Source organism: Heteronotia binoei, chromosome 7 (assembly GCF_032191835.1).
Source record: "Heteronotia binoei isolate CCM8104 ecotype False Entrance Well chromosome 7, APGP_CSIRO_Hbin_v1, whole genome shotgun sequence".
Lineage (NCBI taxonomy): Eukaryota > Metazoa > Chordata > Lepidosauria > Squamata > Gekkonidae > Heteronotia > Heteronotia binoei.
The window spans coordinates 72,636,130-72,662,338 of NC_083229.1; the positions used below are offsets into that span (position 1 = coordinate 72,636,130).

At 42.3% G+C, this 26,209-nt stretch overlaps 1 protein-coding gene across 3 annotated transcripts in view; it reads left to right on the top strand.

Moving 5' to 3' along the window:
• The window catches only part of NOL4 (nucleolar protein 4), a 262,828-nt gene that overhangs the window by 181,532 nt on the left and 55,087 nt on the right, over nucleotides 1-26,209 (top strand). For all 3 annotated transcript variants that reach the window (XM_060243837.1, XM_060243838.1, XM_060243839.1), the window contains exon 6: nucleotides 3,045-3,328. In XM_060243837.1, coding sequence (XP_060099820.1) covers nucleotides 3,045-3,328 — 284 coding nt within the window. The remainder of the gene's footprint in view (nucleotides 1-3,044; nucleotides 3,329-26,209) is intronic.

Sequence of the window (26,209 nt, forward strand, 5' to 3'; positions counted from 1 at the left end):
CCACTGGTTGGTCTTAAAGGTGTTGTCTTTGTATCTCTCCTGTGTGATCCGGGGAACTGGGCAAAGGAAGCTCTGGCTCTTTCCTCCCTTCCTCAGGGGACCAGGAGGGGGAGGAGCCTCAGTCAATAGAAGGAAGAAAAGCTTGGCTCAGTAGCTCTACCTGGAGTTCTGAGGATATAGCACTATGATTTTTAAAAATCTGTTACTTTAGAAAAACTGTCATAAAATAGGCCAAGTGCCCCAGAATGAAGTATGGTAAATCATTGGGATAAGTTATTTTGGTAACACCTGGGAGGAGAGCCTATAATGGCTAAAACACTATTTTTCTTTTGATTCTTTTATGACAATATATGCTTATATTTATATGAGGAAAGTATGTTTACAACCTTTCATATGAAAATTATTTTGAATACATAAGATACGTAAGGTGAAACGTGAATAGCTATAAGATATATCTCAGGTTTTTGATTTTATGTTGCAGGAGAGGATAATATAAACTATTTTCTCACGGAAAGTATGCTAACAGAATCACAGCAGATATACTCACATTGCATTTAGACAGAATTGTGGGTGCTGTTTACATAATTGTACATAAATTATACATTGAAATGTTCAGAAACAATTACATTTTAAATCTTGTAGTGAAATTATGTATACAAAGTACATTTTACTGCTCCACAAAATGTATAAAGAATTGTAATTTACAGTGTCCTATAAGCATATTTCTATATAACATAAGCATGTTTCTATATAAACATGGGAAGATGGTTTCTTCCCCTACCCAGGTATTAGCCAGTTAGGTCTAAATAAAATTTCACTCATGGTTTGCTTTTTTTTTGTATTTTTATATTTTGTGTGTATGTGTGTCTGCACCTGGAAGTCATGCAACTTCTGGTGACTGACCCCTACTGGGGGACTGGAGGATATTCAGAGAAGTGACTGAATAAAGCTTGCCCCTGGCCTCCTAACTACTGGTATTTCAAAGGGGTTATTCCATCTAAGTACTTGCCAGAGTCGATCCTGCTTAGCTTCTCAGATCATGATTCTTAATATATCTGTTAGTTGTGGGTAGGGATGGGCATGGACCTTGTCATGAACCTAAGTTTGTCATGAAAATTACCCAGTTTGTGATTTGTGAGCTAAGGTTCATGCAATCAGGGCTGGTGCTATCCAGATGGCTAGATAGGCCACTGCCTAGGGTGCCACCTAGTCACAGGAGTGGCGGGCATCCCCTCCCAGTGTACCACCTCTGGACCCCTGCCGTGCTCACTCTCATTGCTGCCCACCTGCACAGCTTGGTGCGGGCCATCAACAAAGAGCTCAGTTTGCACCTGGGCCCCAGCATGCTCTGTGTAGCCCACTGCATGCTGGGAAGTGTAGTCCATGAGCAAGAGGGTGGGTGTGGGGCTGCCGCCTGCAGGTCTGCTTTCCAGACAGACCCTGCCCATGGAGGCTACCTTTCTTGGAGAAAACAGTTGCTGGGGAGGGGGTTCTGGCATCATGTCCCTGCTGAGCTCTAGGACTGTTCAGGGTGGCTCTGGTGGAAGAAGAAGGGATGCCACACTGCTGGCTGGCCCCTTGTCAGCCACCTCCTGGCCACAAAGTCAATGGTGGCAGCAGCCTCTTGTGGTGGGGGAGTGGCAGGAGGAGAAGAAGAAGCCAGGAACGGCAGCAGAGTGGAGGGAAGCTGAGCCATGACCCCCTCCTTTGCCTTCCCTAGGGGCGGCACCTGCTCCTCTCCACTCCAAGATGATCAGCAGCTTCCTGGGGAGGAAAGGCTGCAGAAGTCAAGGGGAAAGGCTGTGTGTGTGGGAGGGGCAGGGCCGGGGATCCCCAAATGTTGGACCTTAAGCAGGGCAACCTCCAGTGAAGCTGATTGGCAGCAGAAGGCTCAAGACAGCCCAAGGGGAGGACTTCCTTGGTGGCCAAAGGGAACTTCCTCCACATGGTGGCCAGAGGTGGCGGTCACCCAATGAGTCACCCCAAGGGAGGGACTTCAGTTGCTGCACCTCCCTTAGCAGATAGAATACCACCAAAAAACAATAAGTACACTTAAATCCTTATTAGGATTTTTGCATATATGCGATTTTAAACCAGTTTATACAAAATCAATGTCAATTTATAATTTCTTCCCTCCAGAAAAATTACAAATCATTACAAACAACAGTTGAGTTTCAAAATATCCAACAGAGGGATTAATAGTCTTCAGAAATCCTTCATCCAATAACAATGTTTGTAATGCAGTCCCAAACATGTTGTGAAATCCTTTCCAATGGAGGGACCAGGAAATCCTTACAGCCTTCATAAGACGTCCCCTCTAGATTTCAAGATGTTTCAATACTGGTCTTCTTCAGTTATCAGGCTGTTAAAATGGAACCCAATTTCAATAACTTCTTACACAGACCGAAGGCTCACAGCTTACAGCAGAATCAATAGGTTCTCAGTCTGTAAGGATTTCCTGAATCTGTGCCTCAAAGAACATTGTCCTTGGGCCACTTGTTTTGGGGGGTTGCTACTTGCCCCCCACAGCCAATTCTCATCAAGCTTGAAGGACAGGTAGAGGGGCATCCTGGGGATGTCCTCTGTGAGTTTGATGTCTCTAGCTTGCAGGGTGTCCATTTGACATACACCTGAACCTGCGGCTCTGATTTCACCAGAGAGCACTTTCCTGGGGTCACCTGCTTTGGGCGATTGTAACTCAGCCCCTTAAATCCAGTCCTAAGCAAACTTGGATGGCAGGTACAAGTTCAGCATCTCTAGCCTACAGTAGGGTCATTCTACAGCATCATGAACCTAAAAAAAATGAACTGGTTCAGTTAATGGGAAAGTTTGCGAGACCCCATGAACCATGAACTGGGATGAGCCTCTATCTTCCCAGTTGTGCGCATACCTAGTTGTGGGTACCAGTCATACAAAGATTTTCAGATTTTCAGTTGTACTGTTGGCAATACTGAATAAGTTGAAACAAAGTTCTTTAAAATAAATATATAGAGTTATTCTTTATGACATACCATTGACAATATGTAAAACCATATGTTTCATAGATGATTCAGCTGCAGAGAGTTTTAATGGAAATGAGACTGCAGGACACAGTTCGAATGCTTCAGGAGGAACACACTGCAGAGAAATGGCAGAAACCAACAGTAATGACAAAGGAACTCTGGAACTGGATGAACAGCCTTTGAATCTGAGTGATAGTCCCTTCTCTACTCAGCTGACTTCAGAATACAGGTTAGATGACCAAAGCAGTGATGGAAAGAACAAGTACAAGAATCTCCTAGTATCTGATCTTAAGATGGAACAAGAAGCAAAAGAAAATGGAAGCAAGGTAAGATGCTTCCACGTTCACAAAATATTACAAGTGCACACCTGAGAAAGGAGAAGGTTTACTATGAAAGATTGAGCTTTGCAAATTAGGGAAGCAGAGTAACAGCTGGCACCTAGATATGTCTACTGGGCTGAGAACATACAGTGTGTATTTCCCTTATGCATTTGAATACACTTACCGATATGAGTATTTTCCCACTAAAAATGCGTTATGTAGATTTTTAGTTTCTGATAAGAAATACTTTGAGAAGACATTGTGGAATCATCCTATTGAATGAATGACACATCATACAACATATACACACAGAGAGAAAGTATATCTTCTTATTCACTATGTATAGATATAATTAACATATGAACAAAGTTGACTTTGAACTCATCATTGCTATTTATATATTCTATCATCTACATACATGATCATGCCTGAAATAAAACTGGCAAGAATATGAAATTTTCTAAGGTCTTTAACCTCTTATTCCTATTACATTGGTTTGAAAGGAGTACAATCCTCTATAAAGATAGATTCAGCTAGTCTGATAGAAGAGAATTTGTCATGAATGTCTGTATCATAAGAAGAATGAATTTAATCTAACAGGATACTCCTATTGATTTGTTCTGCTGGTATTGCAAACAGCTCCAGTTTTTAAAAGTCTCATACTACTTACTGGATTATCACATGTACCTATCACTGAAACTAAGTATCGAGCACAAAGACTTTTAATGCTAGGCAATAACTGTCATCAAAATAAAATGCATATTACCTTGACAATTAATTGAATGTCAATGTAATCTGTTGTTAACTTTGCATGATTTTTTCTACACAAGAGTGCACCCCCCCCCAAATAAAACCCCCCAGTGGAAATAATTAGGATTTCCTTTGGATAAATGTGAACACATCCTAATGTTAGGCTTAATAAAATCTTTTGAATAATGAAGTGTGACTAATACATCAGTAAAATGTAAGCTGTTTGCATTGTTTCTGGGCATGTTGTGTTCCTCTGGTCTCTTTACAAGGTAGTTGCCCTTGTATGTCTATTTATCTATATTATTGGTGAGTGTACACTCCTCTTGTGCCTGAGATATAATTCAACCATTCCCATTACATTTGCAGGAATTAATCAGAAAGTAAACCATGATTTGCATAATATCTGTTTCTCCCAAGTATATGAAGAATCTTGGGTCTGTAATCCATTCAACCCTGCGTGGGCTTGAACAAGTCACAGTCTTTCAACTGTGGATGTGCCATCAGGGATTTATTAATCATGATCCTACTTGAACAATGCCCACTTGAAAATATAGTAAATTGAGTCTGAGCAGAATTACCTGACAATTATTCTGGTGTCTTGCTGTCTGGTTTTATTTGCCCATGAAGCAAGAATTGAGAGTGGCAGTGAGAGGAGACAATGCTTCAGTAGATATATGCCTGACAGAGATGTTGTCAGTCAGAATAGTTAGACATTTCATCCCCACCAAACAGGATTGTTCTCTTTAACATTTTTTTTGCACAGAATTACAGCTAGTGAGACTCACCATGGGCACTGGACAAAGATTCCAATAGGACTCCTCCACATAGAATGGGGGGGGGGGAAATGTTAAGAAGCACAGTTAGAAGAAAGTGATAGCAAACAAAAACAAAACAAACAAAAAACAAAAAAAAAACCCAGAGAGGGATTGAGGGAGGAAAGAAACCTACCAAAGCTCAAGAAATCAGGAGAACCAGAATCCAGACTCCTTAACCTTTTCTTAACTTGAAAATATAGTTTAAGTGCTGTCTTGCTTAGAATAATGTTTCTATGATTTCAAGTCAATCAAAAGTTTGAAGGTAATGATTTTGGACTGCTATAGGGGCTTCCAGTTCTTATTGAAACCAAAGGATTTAAGCTATTCGTCCAGACCCACAGACCTTGTCCCAGTTGCTCCTGCACTCTTGCATGAGAGCAAAATGAGATAGATGGATTGCCTGTTTTTTGTACTCCCGCAGCAACCTGGCCCTCAAAAATTCTGTACCCCTCTCGGAAGCCCTATATAGCATTTCTACTTTATGAAAATTGTTACATTATGTTACTGTCTTTAGGAGGCATATCAGGGGTGGACCTAGACTATTTGGCACCCTAGGCAAGGCTAACTACTTGCATCTCCCTTGTGAGCCAGAGATTTTGCTCTCTGAGCCATTTAAACCCCTTTCTGCTCCCTACAAAAAGCAGCTGAGGGGTGGGGAGCCAAAAGCAGGGGTTTAAATGTCTCTGAACACTGCTTTCTGCTCTTCATGAACTGTCACAAACTGCCTTAAAATTCATGGAAGTTCATGGCAGCTTTTCAGTTTGTGAACATTTGCTTGTGAACCATGAATTGGTCAAAATTCATCATTAACTTAATGATCATGAGCCAGTTTGTGCTCATCTCTAGACCTGGATGGGTGCAAGTAGTGTCAATGGGAGCCTGCTCTTTTTTCTCCTTTTTACCCTCTATTACTGCCATGGATGGTTGGGCCCACTCCCAAGCTGAAACTGCCTCTAACAATGCCCCAATTCAAAATGGTGCAATTATAAAGAGGGATAAGGGATTTAACTCTTTCATACCCACAATTTCACCAATCAAAATGACGCTATTGTTAATCTTAGAAGAAGAAAAGCACAGGAACCCTTTCTTTTTGTTTTTCAAAACTAACTGTACTGTGGGTGGGTAGGTGGTTATCATTTTGGAATGACATAAACATGCAGTGTTCAAAGGATTAAATTCCTTTTCCATTGATGCCATGCCCAGATATGACTCAGGCACCCATGCTTTAACTTTTAAAAATTGTTGGGAAGATCCTATCATAGATCTCCTATCGGCTTGTTCTGTTAGGGTTATTAATGCTACTGCCCATGGTTTTGCATAGTGGTGTGACAAACTGGAGTAACATTCATTTTTAGATTCATCCAAAGCTTTGCAGAGTACCATGTTCTTTTAGTAGGAATTGGATGTTCTTTGCCACCCTGTCTTCCGTAAGTAATACCAAGAGGGTGACAGAAAAGGCTATATTTGTTCCAGAAAGAGTGCAGAGCTCTAGGGTAGGGGTGTTGAACTCATTCGTTATGAGGGCCAGATCTGACTTAAATGAGACCTTGCTGGGCCAGGCCATGTGTATCATAAAATGTAATGCCAAGAGCAGAGACGGACAAACACAATTAAAGATTTTTTAAAAACTTAAAACAAGCTTAAAGCATTAGCACTATAGTCTCTGATAACTGACACCTCTTGCTTTGAATTACTGCATCAAAAGCTGGAGACAATGTCTGTGTTGCAGCAATCTTGAGTATGCTGTTCAGGTGTTGTTCAGGTATGTATTTATAAGTTGCAAACCTAGTTTTGGTTTATTGACATTCATTACAGAAATCTCATGGTCAATGCTCTGAGCCTAAGACCCAGGAGAAAATATGAAATGACTGGGCATCGCAAGCTTTTGTACATAAGTTGCTTCATATGCTGGTCAAGAACATGTGAAGGCACTATGGCACAGACTGAGAGCTATGTGTTTGTCTATAAAACAATAGTTTTCCCCAGAGAAATAAATACAACTTCTATGAGGCAATGCAAAAAGAGAGAGACAGCTATGTATAGTGGTCAGTACCAGCCTACTGTATGGGAAGACTAAGTTCAAAATCTTCAGTCTACAAAGGAAACTTGGTCTGGACACACACTCTCAGCCTAATCCACCTCACTGGCTTGTTGTTCTTCCTCATCAAAATAATTCACATTGCTTTCCTACAGAGACAGACTGGATCATGAGGGCATGAATACAGTAAAAAAGAGGAGGGGAATCTAGTTGCACCCTGAAGAGCCCTGGCATAACAGCCCATCAAAACTCTCTCTGTCTGCCTGTGTCTCTGTCTCTGTCTGTCTGTATCTCTCTCTGGTAACAAGGCAGAAAGCTCATACCTTGAATAAAACTTTGTTGGTCTTACAGGTGCTGTGTATTTCTGTTATGTGATTGAGGGAACTGGGCAAAGTAAGCTCTTGTTCTTTCCCTCCCTCTTCCTCTCTTCCTCCCCAGGGGACAAGGAGGGAGAGGAGCCTCAGCCAATGGAAGGAAGGGAGACTTTACTCTGTAGTTCCTATGAGATGGAGAGAGCCTGACAAAATAAGCTGTGATACAGAAGTAAACAGGAGAGAGGGAAAAGGAAGCGGAAGAGAACCAGTTGTTCACAGGCTAGATACATGCCCTATGGGGGCTGGATCCATCCTGTAGGCTGCATGTTTGACACAACTGTTCTAGGGAGTCTTTCAAGCACCCAACAGTATCATCATCAGATGCATGAGGGAGCCAAAAAAATACCTCATAGTTAATCCAGAAAAGCCAGGATGCAGGTTTGTGTCTGAATGAAAAGCAACGGTATCTGAAAGATGTTTAATGTGGAAGAAGTATCATTACTACTATATATTTCCCTTGGAGCATAATGTTCAGTGGCCTTCAATGTAACTCTTTAGCTTGGTTAGTGTGGGCAAACACTTATCACAAGAAAGGATTATAGAAAGTCACAGCAAAATACCAGTTCACTTTCAAGATATCAACATGTTCCTTTGGTGACTTTTATAATAAAAGTTATAACTATACTGGTGAAGTGTAGAAGGCTTAGCAGGTAATGTTAAAAATGTTGATATTTTTGCTGCTCAATAAAATAGTGTTAAAGTGAGACAGTTTCAGGTCACAAATTCAGTCATCCTCAGCTGGGCTTTTTTCCCCCCTGAGCGAAATTAGTATGCACAAACAGTGACCCATTTTCTGGACCCTTTATGAATAATTATGCTTTCTACCTCCACAAAGGATTCTATGGGTGCATGTTATAAAAGCTCAATTCCTCCTGCACACAAGATTTCAATAGTAAAAGAGTACAACCCTTATTTTTGGCCAAATTATTAGTATGGGGGGGGGGGAATTGTCCTCCAAAGTTGAATATCTTCTTGTGTGCATCCACAGAACCTGATTCCTTCTTCTCTTAAAACTCTTACAGCATCAAAGGGACCACCTCCTGAACTTCTAAAGATGCACACCTTCTGGAATAGATACTTGGAGCCCTGTGCATGCCACTTCTGGAAGTGAAGGGATATATCCCCTTCATCACCAAACAGAGTCCTTTGGCTCCAAGGATTTGTTAAGTTGGGTTCTTATCATCCCCGTGAGAAATGTTAAACCAGATAAAAACACCACAGTGAACTCAAGAGTTTAACAGCAACTAATTGCATCAGTTTATTGAAGCATAAATATTGAGTGGCATTTGTTACCAGAATGCTAAACAAGACAGTTAAATTTTATGAATGAAATGGGAAAAGGATACACCCTGAGTAGCCATGAGAAGTCCAAGTATATACCAAATGCATAAAAAAGTAGGGGAGGGGATTTGTTATGCATTTAAAACTAAACTACTAACAATTTAAAAAGAAATGAAAATTATTACCACATTACTAAGGGGGGGAGGGTTGTGATGCATTTGAAGCTAAGCTACTAACAATGAAAAATAAATGAAAATTACCACCACATTACCTCCAGCCCTTCTAGTTAATAAATTAAGCTAAGCCCTGTAAATACTTATCACAAGAAAGGGAGGGACGGTGGCTCAGTGGTAGAGCATCTGCTTGGGAAGCAGAAGGTCCCAGGTTCAATCCCTGGCATCTCCAAAAAAGGGTCCAGGCAAATAGGCGTGAAAAACCTCAGCTTGAGACCCTGGAGAGCCGCTGCCAGTCTGACAAGACAATACTGACTTTGATGGACCAAGGGTCTGATTCAGTATAAGGCAGCTTCATATGTTCAATAATATTTACATTGCCATTCTATATCCAGATCAGTATAACTCTGTTTAGCATGGCATTGTAAATTATCAGGAATATATATCTGCCTGTTTTCAAATCCAGTTGATGACTCTGTTTAATAATCCGAGATTTAGGATTGCCAACTAAGAATCAAGAAATTCCTGGATATTTGTGTGTGTGTGGGGGGGTGAAGCCTGGGGAGCAGAAGATTTGGAAGGGGGGGACTTCAGTGGGTTATGATGCCACAGAGTCCACTCTCCATTTTCTCCAGGGGAACCAGATTGAGTAGCATTTGTAACCAGAATGCTGAACAAGACAATTAAATTTTATGAATGAAATGGGAAAAGGATACACCTTGAGTAGCCATGACAAGTCCAAGTCAGGATCATAGCCAGGATTTGGAAGACTGGGGGCCTATAAATTTTTCAGGGGGCACTCAGCAGCCCCATCCCATAGCCTTCCTTTCCACTCCCTTCAAATAAAACTGCCCTACATGATTTGGGTGATGGGGAAGGGAGGGCAGCAGCTACTAGAGCACTGACTGAACTTGGCAGGCGCTGCAGAGGGAAACGGAAAAGTATTTTTCCTTGGCTTTAAGGGGTGGGGGGAACCCCCATGCCACCCCTTAAAGCCAAGGAAAAATGGCGATTCCCCTCTCCTGCACTGGCTGAACTCTGCCCATGCTGCAGAGGGAAACTGACAAGTATTTTTCCTTGGCTTTAAGGGGAGGGGGGAGTCCCCCCCCTCGCTTAAAGCCAAGGAAAAAAGGGTGATTCCCCTCTCCTACACTGGCTGAACTCGAACCGGGCTGCAGAGGGAAACTGACAAGTGTTTTTACTTGACTTTAAGGGGTGGGAAGGAACCCCACCCCTTAAAGCCAAGGAAAAATGGGGAAACTGAAGTGTTTTTCCTAGGCTTTAAGGAAAGGGGGGAGTCCCCCCCCTAAAAGCCAAGGAAAAAAGGGCGATTTCCCTCTCCTGCACTGGCTGAACTCGGCCCCGCTGCAAAGGGAAACTGACAAGTGTTTTTCCTTGGCGTTGAGGGGGGAACACCCATCCCATCCCATCCCTTAAAGTCAAGGAAAAACAGCGATTCCCCACTCCAGCACTGGCTGAACTCGGCCAGTGCTGCAGAGGGAAACTGACAAGTGTTTTTCCTTGGCTTTAAGGCGTGGGGGAAGTCCCCCCACCCCTTATAGCCAAGAAAAAATGGAGATACCTCTTTCCAGAACTGGCAGCAGAACTCCACAGGCTGGGCCTGGTGGCAGGGAAGGAAGGGACTGCCCTCCCCTGCCACTCAAATAGCGTGCGCGGGCTGATGGATAGCAGAAGCAGTCCCAGCCTTCCGTGCCAGTTAAAGGGCCCATGGATCAGCTGATCGGCGGGTGCTTTAACTGGCTGGGGGATGCTTCTGCCACCTACCCCCACATATTTTTGGGGTGCCAGGAAAGGGAGGGCAGCGGGAGAGAGACCAGAGGCCCTGGGGACTTGTGAGGGCCCAAAGTTAGGGGGCCTCATCCAGAAGTGGTGGACTGTGCCCCCATAGGCCCCCTTGTAGCTACGGACCTGGTCCAAGTATATATCAAATGCATCTAAAAAGCGGGGGGGGGGGGATTTGTTATGCATTTAAAACTAAACTACTAACAATGAAAAAAGAAATGAAAATTATTAGCACATTACTAAGGGAGGGATGGCAATTGGCAGGAGGATTGGGGGTGGGGATATGGTAGGGGAAGGTGGTGCATGTATAGTTACATCAGTTCTGGGAGATACCTGGAAGTGATGGGACGTAGTTCCTGGAATCACTGGGTACTTCTAGGTTTCCCCCAGAATGGAGCTCATCATGTCCACAATGCTCGGTTTCCCCTGTGTTTTCTCCCTGCCACTGCTTGATGCAGTTGTGGGCAATGGGAGCTCAGGGTGGAAGATCCCCCACCCCAACCAGAGGATTGGCATCCCTATCTGAGGCTACTGCCCTCTTTTCACAGGACAGACAATGAAGCTTTAAAGCCATAGAGTTATTGAACAAAGAAAATATAATAATAACAAGAATAAATATAAAGAAGAGAAATGAGAGAGAAAAACAAAGTCTCTACAAGAGGAGGGGGGGAATGAATTCTTATCACAGATGTATTAAACATGGATGTCAAAATAAGGCCTTGGGATCAGAAACAGCCCATCCATGGCTCTTATCCAGCCTGCAAACAACTGGTGTGAGGGAGGGAACAGGAGGCTTCACTTCAATGGCAGCTTCACTGGTAAGTTGGGATCCACCACAGCCATATTCATGCTGGCTGGGGGTTCCAAGGTGAGATCACACACTTCTCTGCTCAGCCTGCTGCTTCAGAGATGCTGTCCTGGATGGCCATAGGGATCAGTGTTTTCATAGGGGGGTGGGGTAAGGACAATCCTCTGCTGATGGTTAGTGCCACCACTATATTTGCACACACCCCTCCATACAGCAGCTGTTCTTTGGCCCATTGGGGGCATTCTTTGGCAGTCTGTTCCACACATTGGGGTCCTAGTTTTGCCACTGAACACACAACTCAGTGGCCAGGCCTCTCTCCCCCATGGACCATCTGGTAGTCTTCAGTCATAGCATAGGTGGCTGCCGCCTTGGGTGGATCAGTGCTGGCAATCTCTGGTTATACTGATAGGGGTATGTACCAAATGTAATAAAATATAATAAAATATAAAATGTAATAAAATATTTTATTTTTGGCATGAACTCAATCTTGGAAAATGCATGAACGGTATATTTTTCAAAACAAGCCGACTTTCCCCCCAATTAATCAATACAGATACTCAAGGTCATTCTGCTATTGATAATGTTCACTTAGTATTTCACAGGTATAGACTTCCCCCACTTTTATTAGAGTCCAGTCACCAACAGTAGGAAAAATAATTTTTTTTAGTCTAGTCTCCTCTTGGATGCACATTTTAACATGATGAGGGGTTTGTGTATGTCAGTGCATCTGAGAGGGTCTAAATGACTAGCAGAGTCAGTCAAGGCAGAATGGTCTCAGCTAAGACACCAGACTAAGATGTGTTCACCCACTTTATCGATCAATGGCCACATCAGTTTGGTGTAGTGGTTAAGTGTGTGGACTCTTATCTGGGAGAACCGGATTTGATTCCCCACTCCTCCACTTGCACCTGCTGGAATGGCCTTGGGTCAGCCATAGCTCTGGCAGAGGTTGTCCTTGAAAGGGCAGCTGCTGTGAGAGCCCTCTCCAGCCCCACCCACCTCACAGGGTGTCTGTTGTGGGGGAGGAAGGTAAAGGAGATTGTGAGCCGCTCTGAGACTCTTCAGAGTGGAGGGCGGGATATAAATCCAATATCATCTTCATCATCAGCAGAATAGAACAGATGGTTCCAATGGTGATGGGGGCAGTGAAATTCTTGAAGGGCAGCAACTGGCAGCAGCACTACTGGAAGGTGACACTGGCTCAGGATCTTTTGTTTACAACAGCAGTGCTACTTCAGCTAATTCTGGTTAGGTACTGCACCCAAAAAGGTGATGCTAAACCACTTCTTACCATGAAAATCCTATGATGAGACAATCCAATGATGAGACAACCCAAAATGGGGGAAAAAACCCCAGTGCTGGAAGACCTGAGCAAGGCTGTTAATGACAGGACGTTTTAAAGGGCATTAATTCATAGAGTCACCATAAATTAGAAATGACTTTTTAAGTGCAATTTTTATTTATTTTTTCCAAATTTACAAAAACAATAGAAGAAACTTTACAGAACACTCATATAATCTTAAATCAAGATTCATAACAAACAAATCTTAAGAAAGAAAAACTTTAAAACTCTATCAAGTAGACAATGCTATGGACTAGTGTAAATAAAAATAAAGAAACCTCCGGTCAAAAATTACTGAACCAATGAAATTCAGAAAGAGAAAGAGGAGGATTAAAGCAACCAGCTGGTTTTTATAAAGTGAAAATATTGATTTCCTTGAGAGGGTTTATAAACATCTAGTAAGGAATCCAGTTTTTCCAGTAGGGGGAACCAACGTTCATAATAGAGTGAATGATGAGACGAAGATGAATTACAAGCAATGTTATCTAATATTTTGTCCATTAATAAGTGAGTCCAAATATTAGAAATCATTGCTTGAGAGTCTTGTGTTTTCCAACAAGAAGCGATAGACATCTTGGCAGCTGATAATAGTATGTTGATTAAGTCCATTCTTGCATGAGGAATTGAACGATCTTTTCAATAGTTCAATAAAACAGGGTACTGTATGGATTACAGGGTACTGTATGGCCAGTAATATCTTTGATCATTAATAAAACTTGTTGCCAAAAAGATTTCATCCCAATTAATAATTAGAAATGACTTGACAGCACTTATCATACACATGTCTTCTAACTGGATGAATTTGCCCAGTCTCGTATTCTCATTCATAGCATCTTTGTTTGCTTACAGTTATTCAGTCAAACTGATACTTTCACTGAGTATGTTTCAATTTATGATAGATGAACCTGCATTAAATCAATATTTGAGCCTTCTTCAAGGAAGCATAGCAGGACTTATTCAGGGTACAATAGTTAATTTCTTCAGGGTTAAATAGGCCTAGATTGACAGAAACTGCTTGCAAGTACATTGGCACAAGATGTTGAGATATAATTTAGAACCTATTTAGACAACCAAGAACTGTCCTGTCTGGCATTTCCAGAGAACTGGCTATGTTGTCTCAGTGTGGGAAACCACTCCATGATGAAAAATACAGATTCATCACAACACTCTGATAGAAGGCTTCACACACTCACCCAATGCTCAGTTCATGAAACATACAAAATTTTGCAAAGTTATGTTTGACATTATTTTTTAAGATGCAATTACTGTAAAACCTTTTTGTTTAGTTCCAGGAAAATTGTTCAGCACGACTTTAAGCCGGGAGAGAAAACGCTTATGCTTTAGAAATTGAAGTCGTTGTATGTTTCATGAACTGAGCATTGGGTGAGTGTGTGAAGCCTTATATAAATCAGAGTGTTGTGATGAATAAGGTACAAGGAGTGATATACTATATGTTTTAGTTCCAGAAAAATTAATTAATAATCAGACAAAGAAATCTTTTACTGAAACATGCCATATTGTTACTGGAAGCGTGTCACTTGTCCTTGGAAGAATTATTGTCACCTTACTTATCCATGATATTGAAGAAGAGGAATCAGTTCTGAATATTATGGACTCTGTATGATTATCCTGTTTATTGTATAGGAAATTATTGCTCAAAAATTGCAATACTGTATGGCATTGTAAAGTGAGTGTTATAAATTTATTAGCAGAAGCATACAAGTGGTGTAATAATTTCAGAGCAGTCATTAGTGTAGCTGTGCATGGCTATCTCCAGTTTCCCACCTGGGGATTGGCATCTGTACTCACGAGTTGCTGAACTTCCAACTTCTTCAAAGTAACACAGAGCAACCAAAGGTTCAAGTTTTCCTTTCCTATGCAAACAACCTCTGAAAAAATTGTGCAACCAACAGAAGGTCTGGGCTGCTTTCACAGCCACTAGGAGCAGCCATGTTGTTCTGCCTCCTCCCTGCATCCCCATTCAGCCTTAAAGACACAGACACACCATTCCAAGAGGAAGCCTTTCCAAGTGGAGTCTGAAGCCTCCGGAGGCCAGCTGACTGGGAGCGGGAGGGAGCCTGAGAAAGCAGGAGAACCCCCACTGGGACCTGGGGATTGGCAAGCCTATTCAGAACTAATACTGCCCAATGAGGATCTCAGATGGTACACTGAACAGATGTTCAGAATGGTTCAGAATGGCTAAGTCACTTAAGAGCAATGTGACAACCACAAGATAATAGGCCGAAGGACAAAATTCTTAGTCAGCTATATTATGACTCACTTGGAATAATGGCATTTCTGATGCTGGAAGGATGCACTGATGTTATGTTGGTGTAGAAGATGCCTTCATTGATATTGGGTATGTTGAGAAAGATTGAAAATCTATATAAAATTAAGCAAAGTTAATGTCTGTTTTTCTTTACTCATTCCCTACCATATTTGCTTATACCTTCTTCACACCTATATTGCCAGAGATTTTTTCCCTGTCAGCAGACCATCCATCTTCATACCAGAGGAGCCAAAGATATTTCCAGTAACATCAACAATTTTCTCAGCATAAACCGTTCTAGCTGCCTTCTTTCCAGAGGTGATGGGGATCCACGAGGCCCTAAGCAGGGGCTTAGCCTCATTCATCTAAAGAGTCTCAACAATCCCCTCAGTTGTTCTGACTAAAATCTGCCAACTAGGTGCTCCCTGAGTTTTAGGGATAGGCTTGTGCTCTTTCTGCTAGGATGGCATAGCAAATTTCAGGCTCCAGAAAAATGGGCACTGCTTAGAATTTAAGAACACACCACCATGCAAGCCATTTTCTTGCACAGTAGACAATCCCTTTCCTGAGTTAGTTACAGTTGACTGAGTTGTTGCTGAAGGAGTAGTCGAACTTGTCCTTGAGTGGTCCTTGCAATTATGTTTTCATTCTAGATTGTTCCTGATAAATTAAAAAAGAGGGTACTAGGTTCATCCTTGCTCTGAAGATAAAATAAGTTTTTACAGTTAAACAAGTTCTGTGTGCTTACTCTATCATCAGTTATTGAATTTCGTAGAATAAATATGTGACTTATGGTTTTAGATCTGAAGATCTCAAATATTTTTGTTTCAGATATGGCATGAATATTTTTCAGTACACTACACTCCCTTGTGGTTTAGCAACTGCACCAAGAATTTTTACCAAGTGCACTGCTGTAGTGATTACCCGTTAAGGACAAAGTGATGTTTAATCATCCCATATCTTGACAACTGTCTCATTACAACATTGTCCAGGGATGAACTTATGTCACAGGTGCCACTGACACGGCACACTTGCAAGTGTCTTGGCTTGGTTGTCAATTGAAGAAGAATTGCAGATTTATACCCCGCCCTTCTCCCTGAATCAGAGACTCAGAGTGGCTTACAATCTCCTATATCTTCTCCCCCCCCCACAACAGACACCCTGTGAGGTGGGTGGGGCTGAGAGGGCTCTCACGGTAGCTGCCCTTTCAAAACAAGTCCTGCAATAGCTATGGCTAACCCAAGGTCCTTCCAACAGGTGCAAGTGGAGGAGTGGGGAATCAAACTGGTCTCCCAGATAAGGGTCTGCACACTTAACCACTACACCAAACTGGCTCTCACACCAAACTGGCTTACCAAACACCAACTGAGAAAAAGTCAGATTAGAATGTACACAGGTAGTTCAGTTCATCGGTGCAACCTTGACTTCTATAGAGGCTAAGGCCTTCCAGCCACCGGATGGAGAAGTAATCCTTAAGGTACTCGTACAATATATTTTATGGCACCATTGACAACACACCTTAAATATAGAGAAGCTGTTAGTCCTGATGGAATCTACACCCACAGGCTCTCAGCAGGCCAGGCTGAACCTGCTCCGTGCAGAATTGGTTCACTGGGAAGTATGAGCCTAATGCTCATTCACAATGTCGTTGTTTCTCATTATCCAGATATGTTCAAAAGTCCCTCTTTTGGTGGAAGAAAGATTCTTGCCTTTTGTTATGGATTCCTTTGGGGTTCCCTAGGTTACTGTCTCATGCCCCCTTCCAGGGGTCCTGGATTACTTGCTTTCTCTAAATTCTGGGGGACTAGCTACCTCATCTGTCAATGTCCATTTGGTGGCTATGTCTGCCTATCACAGCTTGGTGGAAGTTTCTTCTGTTTTCTCTTACAGAAACTCATGCACGTTCGTAAATAGTCTAATTAAACTATATCCAGATCAATCCAAAATAGTTCCACAATGCTCACTATTTTTAGTGCTGTCTCAGCTGATGCTGAAACTGTTTGAACCATTTACTTCCTGTCCTTAGCTTTATTGAGCATGAAGGTGATTTTCCTGGCGGCTTTAACCTCTGCATGAAGGATAAGTGAATTGGTTGCAATGAGGGTAGATCCTCCATTCCTCAGGGTGTTTAATGAGAAGGTTGTGTTACACCCCAGTTTTTACCAAAAATTGTTCCTGATTTTCACCTGGCTCAGGAAGTTGTACTCCCAGTTTTCTTTCCCTGTCCCACATCTAGAATTGAAAAAGCACTACATTCACTTGACTTGAGGAGAGCTTCATTGTTTTACCTAAAAATAACTGAACCATTCATGAAAGAATCTGGTTTATTTGTCTGTTACTTTGCCTTTATAAAGGATTGATCTGTATCTGTTCAGTCCCTGTCAAGATGTGTGTTGTCCACAGTAACAATGCTGGTGTGCTTTTTCCCCTCATCCTACTGCTTATTCTACCAGAGTGCAGGGTTCTTTGGCTGCCTTCCATTGCAAGGTACCACTTGTGGACATCTGCAATCAGTGACTTGGTCTTCTAGGGACACCTTTGTGAGGCACTATGTCTTAGACTTGCAGGCAACACAAGATGTAGAAGTTAGTTGAACAGTTCTTCAGTCATAGTTCCAATGAAAGCATCACCCTGTCTTGTTTGATGAGTAACTCACTAGATTCCTAGCGTGGGACTGCACAAAAGATGAAATCAGGGTTGCACTTACCTTTAACTGTTGTTCATTGTCACACATTCCCTCCTTCCTGCCCCACTATGAACTGTCTTTCTTACTGTTATTTGTTGGATTCTTATTGGAGAATATGCACAGTGGGCACAAAGTGGGCACAGTGAAGGAGGGGGGACACTGCTTCTCCACAGCACCTGATGTTTTAGGTGGGAAAAAAACTGTTGTTGCTCTGGAGTAGGAGGGATGCCCCCATGGATCCAGTGGAGCTAGAAACTTCTATTCAAGGCTGACCTACACATGCAGTGTCCCAATGTGAACCTGCACAGAAGGTACATCAATGAATAACAGTTACAAGTAGGTGCAATCCTGTCTTCGCTTAACTTCTGTCCTTTTAATGATGCAAATAGTTGCCCTGGAGGACCAAAGTTATTTCCATCCCAGTCTTGACTCAAAGCCAAACTGATGTGGATCAAGGCAATCAAGTTTCATTCAAGAAAGGCTCAGTGAATTCTAAACACCATCTTAAACTTCATTTGCAGCAGCACTTCAAAAAACTTAAGGGGTGCTTTTTGTTGGGATATGAGAGAGTGTTCATAGAATGATAATATCAACTGTCCAATTCTCTATTTCACAGTTAAACCAGGCTTTGATAATGCTTGCCAGATCACGAAGAATACATTAGACAAAGATGACATTGTCCTTGAGTTCGAGTACCAGATTTTCCAAGATGGAAAATACCTTTTCCATTCATTGGATGTTCTCTTAATTAATCATCTTAAATTCAACTCCTGGATCAGATATATTAATAATCTTAGAAAAAACTATTTGTAATCAGTTGGCAATTCTCAAGTGCTACTAGTTGCAGATTATGTGTATGTTAATAGTTTAAACCAGGGGTGGGGAACCTTTTTTCTCTCAAGAGCTACTTAGAAACTTATAACATCATTCGCAGGCCAGCATAAACTAATTACCATACTAGGCCACGCCCCCTGATATTAGCATATTAGGCCCTGCCATCTGGGATAATAAAGTGAAAGTTGAATTGGTGGAAGCTGGCTCCCACCCCCCACCCCTGCCGCCCCTCCTTCCCTCCCTTCATGTAGAAACTGCAGCTGCTCCCACCAGACCCAAGGCACCCAAATACCCCACCAACCATCCTTCACAACACCCACCACTCAGGCTCCAGAGACACAGAGAGAGAAATAAAGGGAGATAAAGAAATGGGAGGGAAGAAAAGGAATTAAAGGAAATAAAGAAAGGGGGGGAAGTAATGGAAATAAAGGGAGATAAAGAATTGGGGGGGGGGAGAGAAAATAAAGAAAGGGGGAGAAGAAGGAGAAACAGAAAGGGGGAACAAAAACATGAAAGGGAAACTAAAACATGACCACCACTACCCGCCAGCCAACCACCCTGGGGAGGCTGCTATACAGTGTGGCCCATCCAGCCCAGTGACCCCTGGGGAGGGGAGGCGGGTGCGAAGCCCGGAGATCGCTCCTGGCTGGGCGGGGAGGGCAGCCTGTAGCCCAGCCAAGACATCGCCGCCAGCCAGCTGGGAATGGGGAGGCTGGTGTGCAGCCCTGCGATCACCACCTGTCAGCTGGGCCCGGGAGGCCGGTTCACAGCACGGCCCAGAGATTTCCATGGGCCAGATGGACCCGGGGAGGCCACTGGGGGCCAGTCCGAGGGGTCTCATGGGCCGTAAACAGTTCCCCTCCCCTGGTTTAAACTATAATTTGAAGGGGTGTTGTGAAGTGGTAGGGTTATTGCTTGGGGCAGTTCTGGGAGATGGATGACTATCACAGAAATGTAACATAAACTAGAAACTTCTGTTCTGGAAAAGAAGTATAGCTCTATTCATTTAGTCCACAGTGTTTTTTAAAAAGGAAACCCAAATTTATTTGTATACTAAGATTTAAAGCTGCTTATCAAGGATAAGTGGAATAATTAACTAACTAGATTTCCATATGCTTTACGGTGCTCTTGCCCTGTGTGGCTTGAAAAAATATTAAAAGAAGCTTCTCTTTGTTGTGGTGAGAGTACAAAATCTACAGTTCATTGAAAACAGACTATGAAGAAAGATGGGCAGGATAGAAAGGAAAAATCAGATTCTGTTGAAAAGACAGAAAACTCTCATACGTGGATTAAGGTTTTAAAAATGTGGGTCATGTGACAACCTCCAGTTGCAAGAGGAGAATGGCAGATGGCCTAAGAGGTAAAAATGTATAGTGAATAGCAGCCCTTGACTGGCTCCCAGGAACATATTTTTGCAGGGCACATGAGGTCAAATGATTCCATGTACTTGCATCACTAATTCCATAATATATGAAGTGGCCATCTGTAGTGACAAGACTGTGAAATTCTTAATTCTGTGTGAGGCAGAATTACAATATTGAATTGGATTTTTCCTGTCAAATTAATTTTGCAGATGATACACGCACTCCAAATAATTGCCAAAATAACAGCAATTGCAGCCCCTTGCTGGTTTCCAGGATATTTGTGTTATATAACTGAAATTATGAAGTTTGCCCAACTGATGAAGAGTGATGAGAGGACAAGGAAGGTATTGCTTCCTTCTATAGAAGGGATCAGGGTGCATGATAAATGCCCAAGAAGCAAACTAATTTTCAGTGTGATTTTTTGGGGAAACATTACATTTTTTTATGCAATCTCATATTTTGGGAGGATTCACATTACAGCCTGATAGCAAATATCTGTGAAGCTGTCAAAGTCTCACAGAAACAGGACACTATTTTCAGGGTTTCTGAATAAGAACTCAATGGGTTCTCCTTAATAGTTGGTATTCACTGCTGCCCTTCATCTTACTAAGCTTTGATAGCAATCTGTTCCCTTTGTTAAACTCAGTCACAGTGCATGATGTACTTTCTGTTATTATTTCTCTTTTGTTCTGCATTCTCAAGTGATACATCTGTTTTCTTTTCTGTGTTTGCATTACAAAATGCTTGCACAAAAACCTTTTTAAAAGAAGTACTGCAGAGTACTAAGCAAGAAATGAATTCTTTGCTCATACATCTGTCCTACTTTTTCCGACCTTTCTGTGATACGCTAAGGCCATACTCTACTTACATTTTCATTCCACAGACAGCACTGTGAGATAGGCTGAGGTTGAGGGGAAGTCACTGGTCAAGTCACTCAGTGGATTCCATGGCACATTTGAACCCAGTTTTTCACGGAGTTGGTATTGATCCAGGTGCACAGCTGTGTTGGTCTGAAGCAATAGAACAAAGTTGGAGTCCAGTAGCACCTTTAAGACCAGCAAAGTTTTATTCAGAATGTAAGCTTTTGTATGCATGCACCCTTCATCAGACAATGACATGGGATACAGTGAGCAGAGTTACATATAGCTGGTGGGTAGTGGTTAAGCATGCAAAATAGTACCAAGTTAGAATCTATGGTAAAATAGTGCAATTAACAAATTGAAAGAACAACCAGTTTGGTTTAGATACCATTTGTTATGTTGGAAAACAACAAAGTCAATAAACATGTCAGAACTGAAGAGTGATGGTGAGTGTCACAAAGCAATAAATGCAGTTTATTAACTGCATACCGGCTTTGGTATGCCACTCTAACCATTCATCTACTCTAGCCATTAGAACATAAGAGAAGCCATGTTGGATCAGGCCAATGGCCCATCCAGTCCAACACTCTGTATCACATAGTGGCCATTATATGTGTGTGTGCGTGTATACACACACACACACACACACATTCATCTTAGGGAGGGGCAACAGTGGGAGAGCTTCTATTGTCTTGGCCCACTGGTGGACCTCCTGATGGTGCCTGGTTTTTTGGCCACTGTGTGACACTAGGGTTGCCAAGTCCAATTTAAGAAATATCTGGGGACTTTGGGGGTGGAGCTAGGAGTCTTTGGGGGTGGAGCCAGGAGACATTGGGGGCGGAGCCGAGAGCAAGGGTGTGACAAGCATAATTGAACTTCAAGGGAGTTCTGGCCATCACATTTAAAGGAACTGCACAAATTTTTAAATGCCTTCCTTCCATAGGAAATAATGAAGGATAGGGGCACCTTCTTTTGGGGCTCATAGAATTGGACCCCCTGGGAGGTATTTTGGGGAGAGGCACTAGATGCTATACTGAAAATTTGGTGCCTCTATCTCGAAAAACAGCCCCCCCCCAGAGCCCCCGATACCCGCGCATCAATTCCCCATCATTCCCTATGGGAATCATTCATGGAGGTGCATAATGGCTCTGGGGGTGGGGCTTCCCCCACTGGCCAGCTGGCTGGGGGAGGGGGGAAGCCTGTAAAACCGGGGGATCCCCCTCTGGGACCTGGGGATTGGGAAGCCTATGTGACACACAGATACACAAAATGGCCTGAAGAAAACTATATGATCACGAAACCATTCTTTTTGCATCACATTTCTTAACATGGAGCTAACGGAAAGAACAGAACAGTAAGAATCAGAATTATCTGGTTGGCTAGTGTGCATAAAATTTAAAATGAGAGTAATGGGACTTTCTGTTATTCTCACTGATGTCACTAAGAGATTTGCCATGAGCTTGCTCTGTGTTGAAAAGTAGAAGAAAAAGATTGGCTCCATTTATATTCATATGCTTAAAGAAAGGTGAGGGGAGCAGACAGTAAGGGCATAACCAAAAATGGTAGGTAATATTTCAGAGTTTGCAATAGTGAATTGGGCACAGGGAACCGTAAAAGGGTACACATTGAATATTAAGTAATTTGCACTGGATTATTTGAATATTAATTAGGCAATTTGCATATTAGGCCACATACACCCTTACATCACTGAAAGTGCTGTCATCCTGCCGCACCCAAAATTAACCAACACACTGTTAGCTGTAATAGCACATATTCATATTCTTCTTGTGTGCTATTACAGTTAAAAGTATATTGGTTAATTTTGGCCTTTAATGCTGTATTCCTTAAATATTTCCTATCCTTCCATGTCCACCTTGCCATATTATGGAAGTTACATCAGCAGGCTGCCCCCACCCCACCACATCACCAGGTGTGACATGTTTAGGATTATGCAACCCTCCCATGTCACCAGAAGTGATGTCAACCAGTCACTTCCCTCCCCCGGTCATGTCACCAGAAGTGATATGTGTAGGCTACTTATGTTCTTATGAGGGATACATACCTGATGGTCTACCACAACTCTACTTGTTCCTACATCCTCTAAGTTGCTATGTTATTCTATCACAATGTTGTCTGGGTTTTTTTTCAATCAATCTATCAATTAATTTATTTGGCCAAAGAATTTTGCAATTATTTTTGCAATTTAAATAATTTTTAGGGAGGGGTATTTTGGATTGCCAGTTTTTTTCTCTAATCCCAATTAGCCACCAGTTTAGGCCGAGATATATTCTCTACTATCTATTATTTACTAGTAACAAGTGATCAAATGCCAGTTAATTTTTAATCTCATAGAATATAGACCTGGATACCTAAAAAGAAACAAACAAGTGGTTAGATCCAACCAGCTTTTGCACTCAGTCATGTGCAATTCTCCTTTTTACTACATTTCCTGTCCCACATGGCTTTAGGTTCCACAACCCCCAGCAAAGCCTTTTGGGGATAGTCAAAGCAGAAACACTGTTGGATCTAATCCAAGGATTCAGTTCGTAGTCATTCTAAACGCATTAAATTCATCAGTGCAGAGTTCTTTGAATTCTGTATAATTAAACATTCTCATTGTTCCAAATATCATATGACTGAGCATGCAATTATACTCTGGCTAGCCATTGGCTTTGATGGAAACACACTCAGTTGCCATCATATTGCTTTCTACCAGTTAACCTCCCAGAGATTTGTTAAATAAATTTTTCTGTTAGGCAAGGAGAGTCATTTTTTAAAAAAATTACCCTATCAAATCAGTTTCATGAAAGAGTTATTTCATGCCTCGAACAGATTTTATATAACCATCACTTTAACTTTTCTGGCCTTCGATCAAGCTGTGAAGTGAAATTATATTAAATAAATATGGAAAGATTATGCGTCAGCCCTGTGTTATATTGTGCTTTGCATAGTAATGGGAAGGCACAAAAATTACATTACCTCACATTTCTAAAATAAATAAATAAAGGAGCACATTTGCACAATATTGTAATTTATATTAATATATCTTTTTTGCACTGCTACTTACTTTTGAAATTTTCATCAACTGGAATACTGTCTGCTGTACCTTATTAGCCAATGATTTGGTATAAAAACTCTTCAGAAAGATATTTAATATGATTTTGTTCCTTCTCCTGTGAGATCTATCTATCTATCTATCTATCTATCTATCTATCTATCTATCTATCTATCTATCTATCTATCTATCTATCATCTGTCTGTCAACAGGAATACATACCACAGAAACAACATTAAGTAAGGTATTTTCTATTTAAATTTTAATTTTACTTACAGTGATAGCTGTATGCAGTATTAGATAGATGACAGACAGACAGACTGACCGACAGACAGATGATAGATAGATAGATAGATAGATAGATAGATAGATAGATAGATAGATAGATAGATCTATCCAGCAAGCACTGGGATCGCTCCACGCTGCCCCCACTGCAAACCCAGCGCTTCGCGAGCATCGGCTGCGGAGGGGGCAGTGTGCTTCCTCCATGCCTGTCTGCCTGGCTCCAGCTCTGACGCTTACAGCAAGCGCCAGGATCGCTCCCTCCGCCCTCCAATCCCGGCGCTTGCTTTAAGCATCAGAGCTGGAGCCAGGCAGACAAGCACGGAGAAAGCATCCGCCCCCTCCGCAAACCCAGCGCTTCGCGAGCGCTGGCTGCGGAGGGGGCGGCATGCTTCCTCCGTGCCTGTCTGCCTGGCTCCAGCTCTGATGCTTAAAGCAAGCGCCGGGATCAGAGGGCGGAGGGAGCAATCCTGGCACTTGCTGTAAGCGTCAGAGCTGGAGCCAGGCAGACAGGCACGGAGGAAGCACGCTGCCCCCTCCCCAGCCGGTGCTTGCGAAGCGCTGGGTTTGCGGTGGGGGCAGCGTGGAGCGATCACAGTGCTTGCTGGAAGCAGAGCTGGAGCCAGGCAGGCAGGTGCAGGGGAAGCGCCGGGATCGGAGGCGGAGGCAGCGGATTGCCCCCCAGGAGGAAGGTGCGTCCTATGGTCCGGAGCGCCTTATGGACCAAAAAATACGGTATCTATCTATCTATCTATCTATCTATCTATCTATCTATCTATCTATCTATCTATCTATCTATCTATCATCTGTCTGTCGGTCAGTCTGTCTGTCTGCCATCTAACTATCTAATACTGCATACAGCTATCACTGTAAGTAAAATTAAAATTTAAATAGAAAATACCTTACTTAACGTTGTTTCTGTGGTATTTAATTATTGCTCCTATAAATTTTGCCATTGAAAGGGTGACAAGATCATTTGTGTCCAATAGTAGCCATACTACCTGCTTTCTCATATCAAGCAATTCCAAATTTTTAAGTAAAGGGGTGATGAAATGAGCCCTCAGCTCATTGTATATAGGGCACACTCTAATCATATGATAGCTGTTAATGAGTAAAACCATTATAAGGAAAGATAACACTACACTATGCCAAAACTACTGAATTTGAGAAAAGTTCCTTGGTTATTAAGTGCTATGCAGAACAGAAAAGACCTTTATTTCTTCTTATGGGTTGGACCTGAAGAATGGGGGATAACTCTGTTTGCAGAATGAACTATCCTGGCTTCCCCAATCTTCTGCAGCTCTAGATAGCAGTAGGACTGCCAGCTCCACCCTAGGAAAATTCCTGGAGGTTTGGGGCTATGCCTGTGAAGGAGGATGTTTCAGGAGGGCTCTAACCTAGAATATGTGGTATATCATAACCTCTGCCCTCCAAAGCTGGGTCCAAGAGCACCCCCCCAGACTACAGATCTGTTCATTCAAGGGAATTGCAACCCCATCCAGTCTTGGATCAGATATGCCACCTACCAGTATCACTTCTGTCTTGCTAGGATTAAGCATCTGTTTATTAGTGCATATCCACGATGCCTTATGCAAAAGGCAAAGGGGTTTAGCTGCAATCCTGCAACACCACCTTCTGAAACCTAACCCTCCAAGAAGGAACAGAACCGCCAAGAATGGTACCACCAAATCCCAGGTTTTATAGGCAGTCCTGATGGATTCAATGATTGATTGTATCAAAAGCCATTGAGAGGTCCAGGAGAATTAATAGACTCCATCTCCCATCTCCCAGCACAGGTCATCCACTAGGGTGACCAACACCATTTCAGGTCTATAACTTGGATTAAACCCATATTGGAAGGGACTGAAACAACTTGCCTTATCCATGAAATTTTGGAGTTGTTCAGCCACCACCTGTTCAGTCACCTTGCTCAAGAACGGAACATTTGAGACTGGTTGATAATTATTGAGATCTCCTAAGTTCAGAACCATTTTCAAGGCTGGTGGCCCCTTCTCTTAAGGAAGCATTCACTATCTCTTTGGCCTAGTTTTCTTTGAAAAGATTAAGGCAAAACACTTAGAATAATAGTTGCAGTGCTGGCTGTGCTTAATCAAGTCTTTATTTTAGGCACCATTTCACAGCTGAGCTAGTTG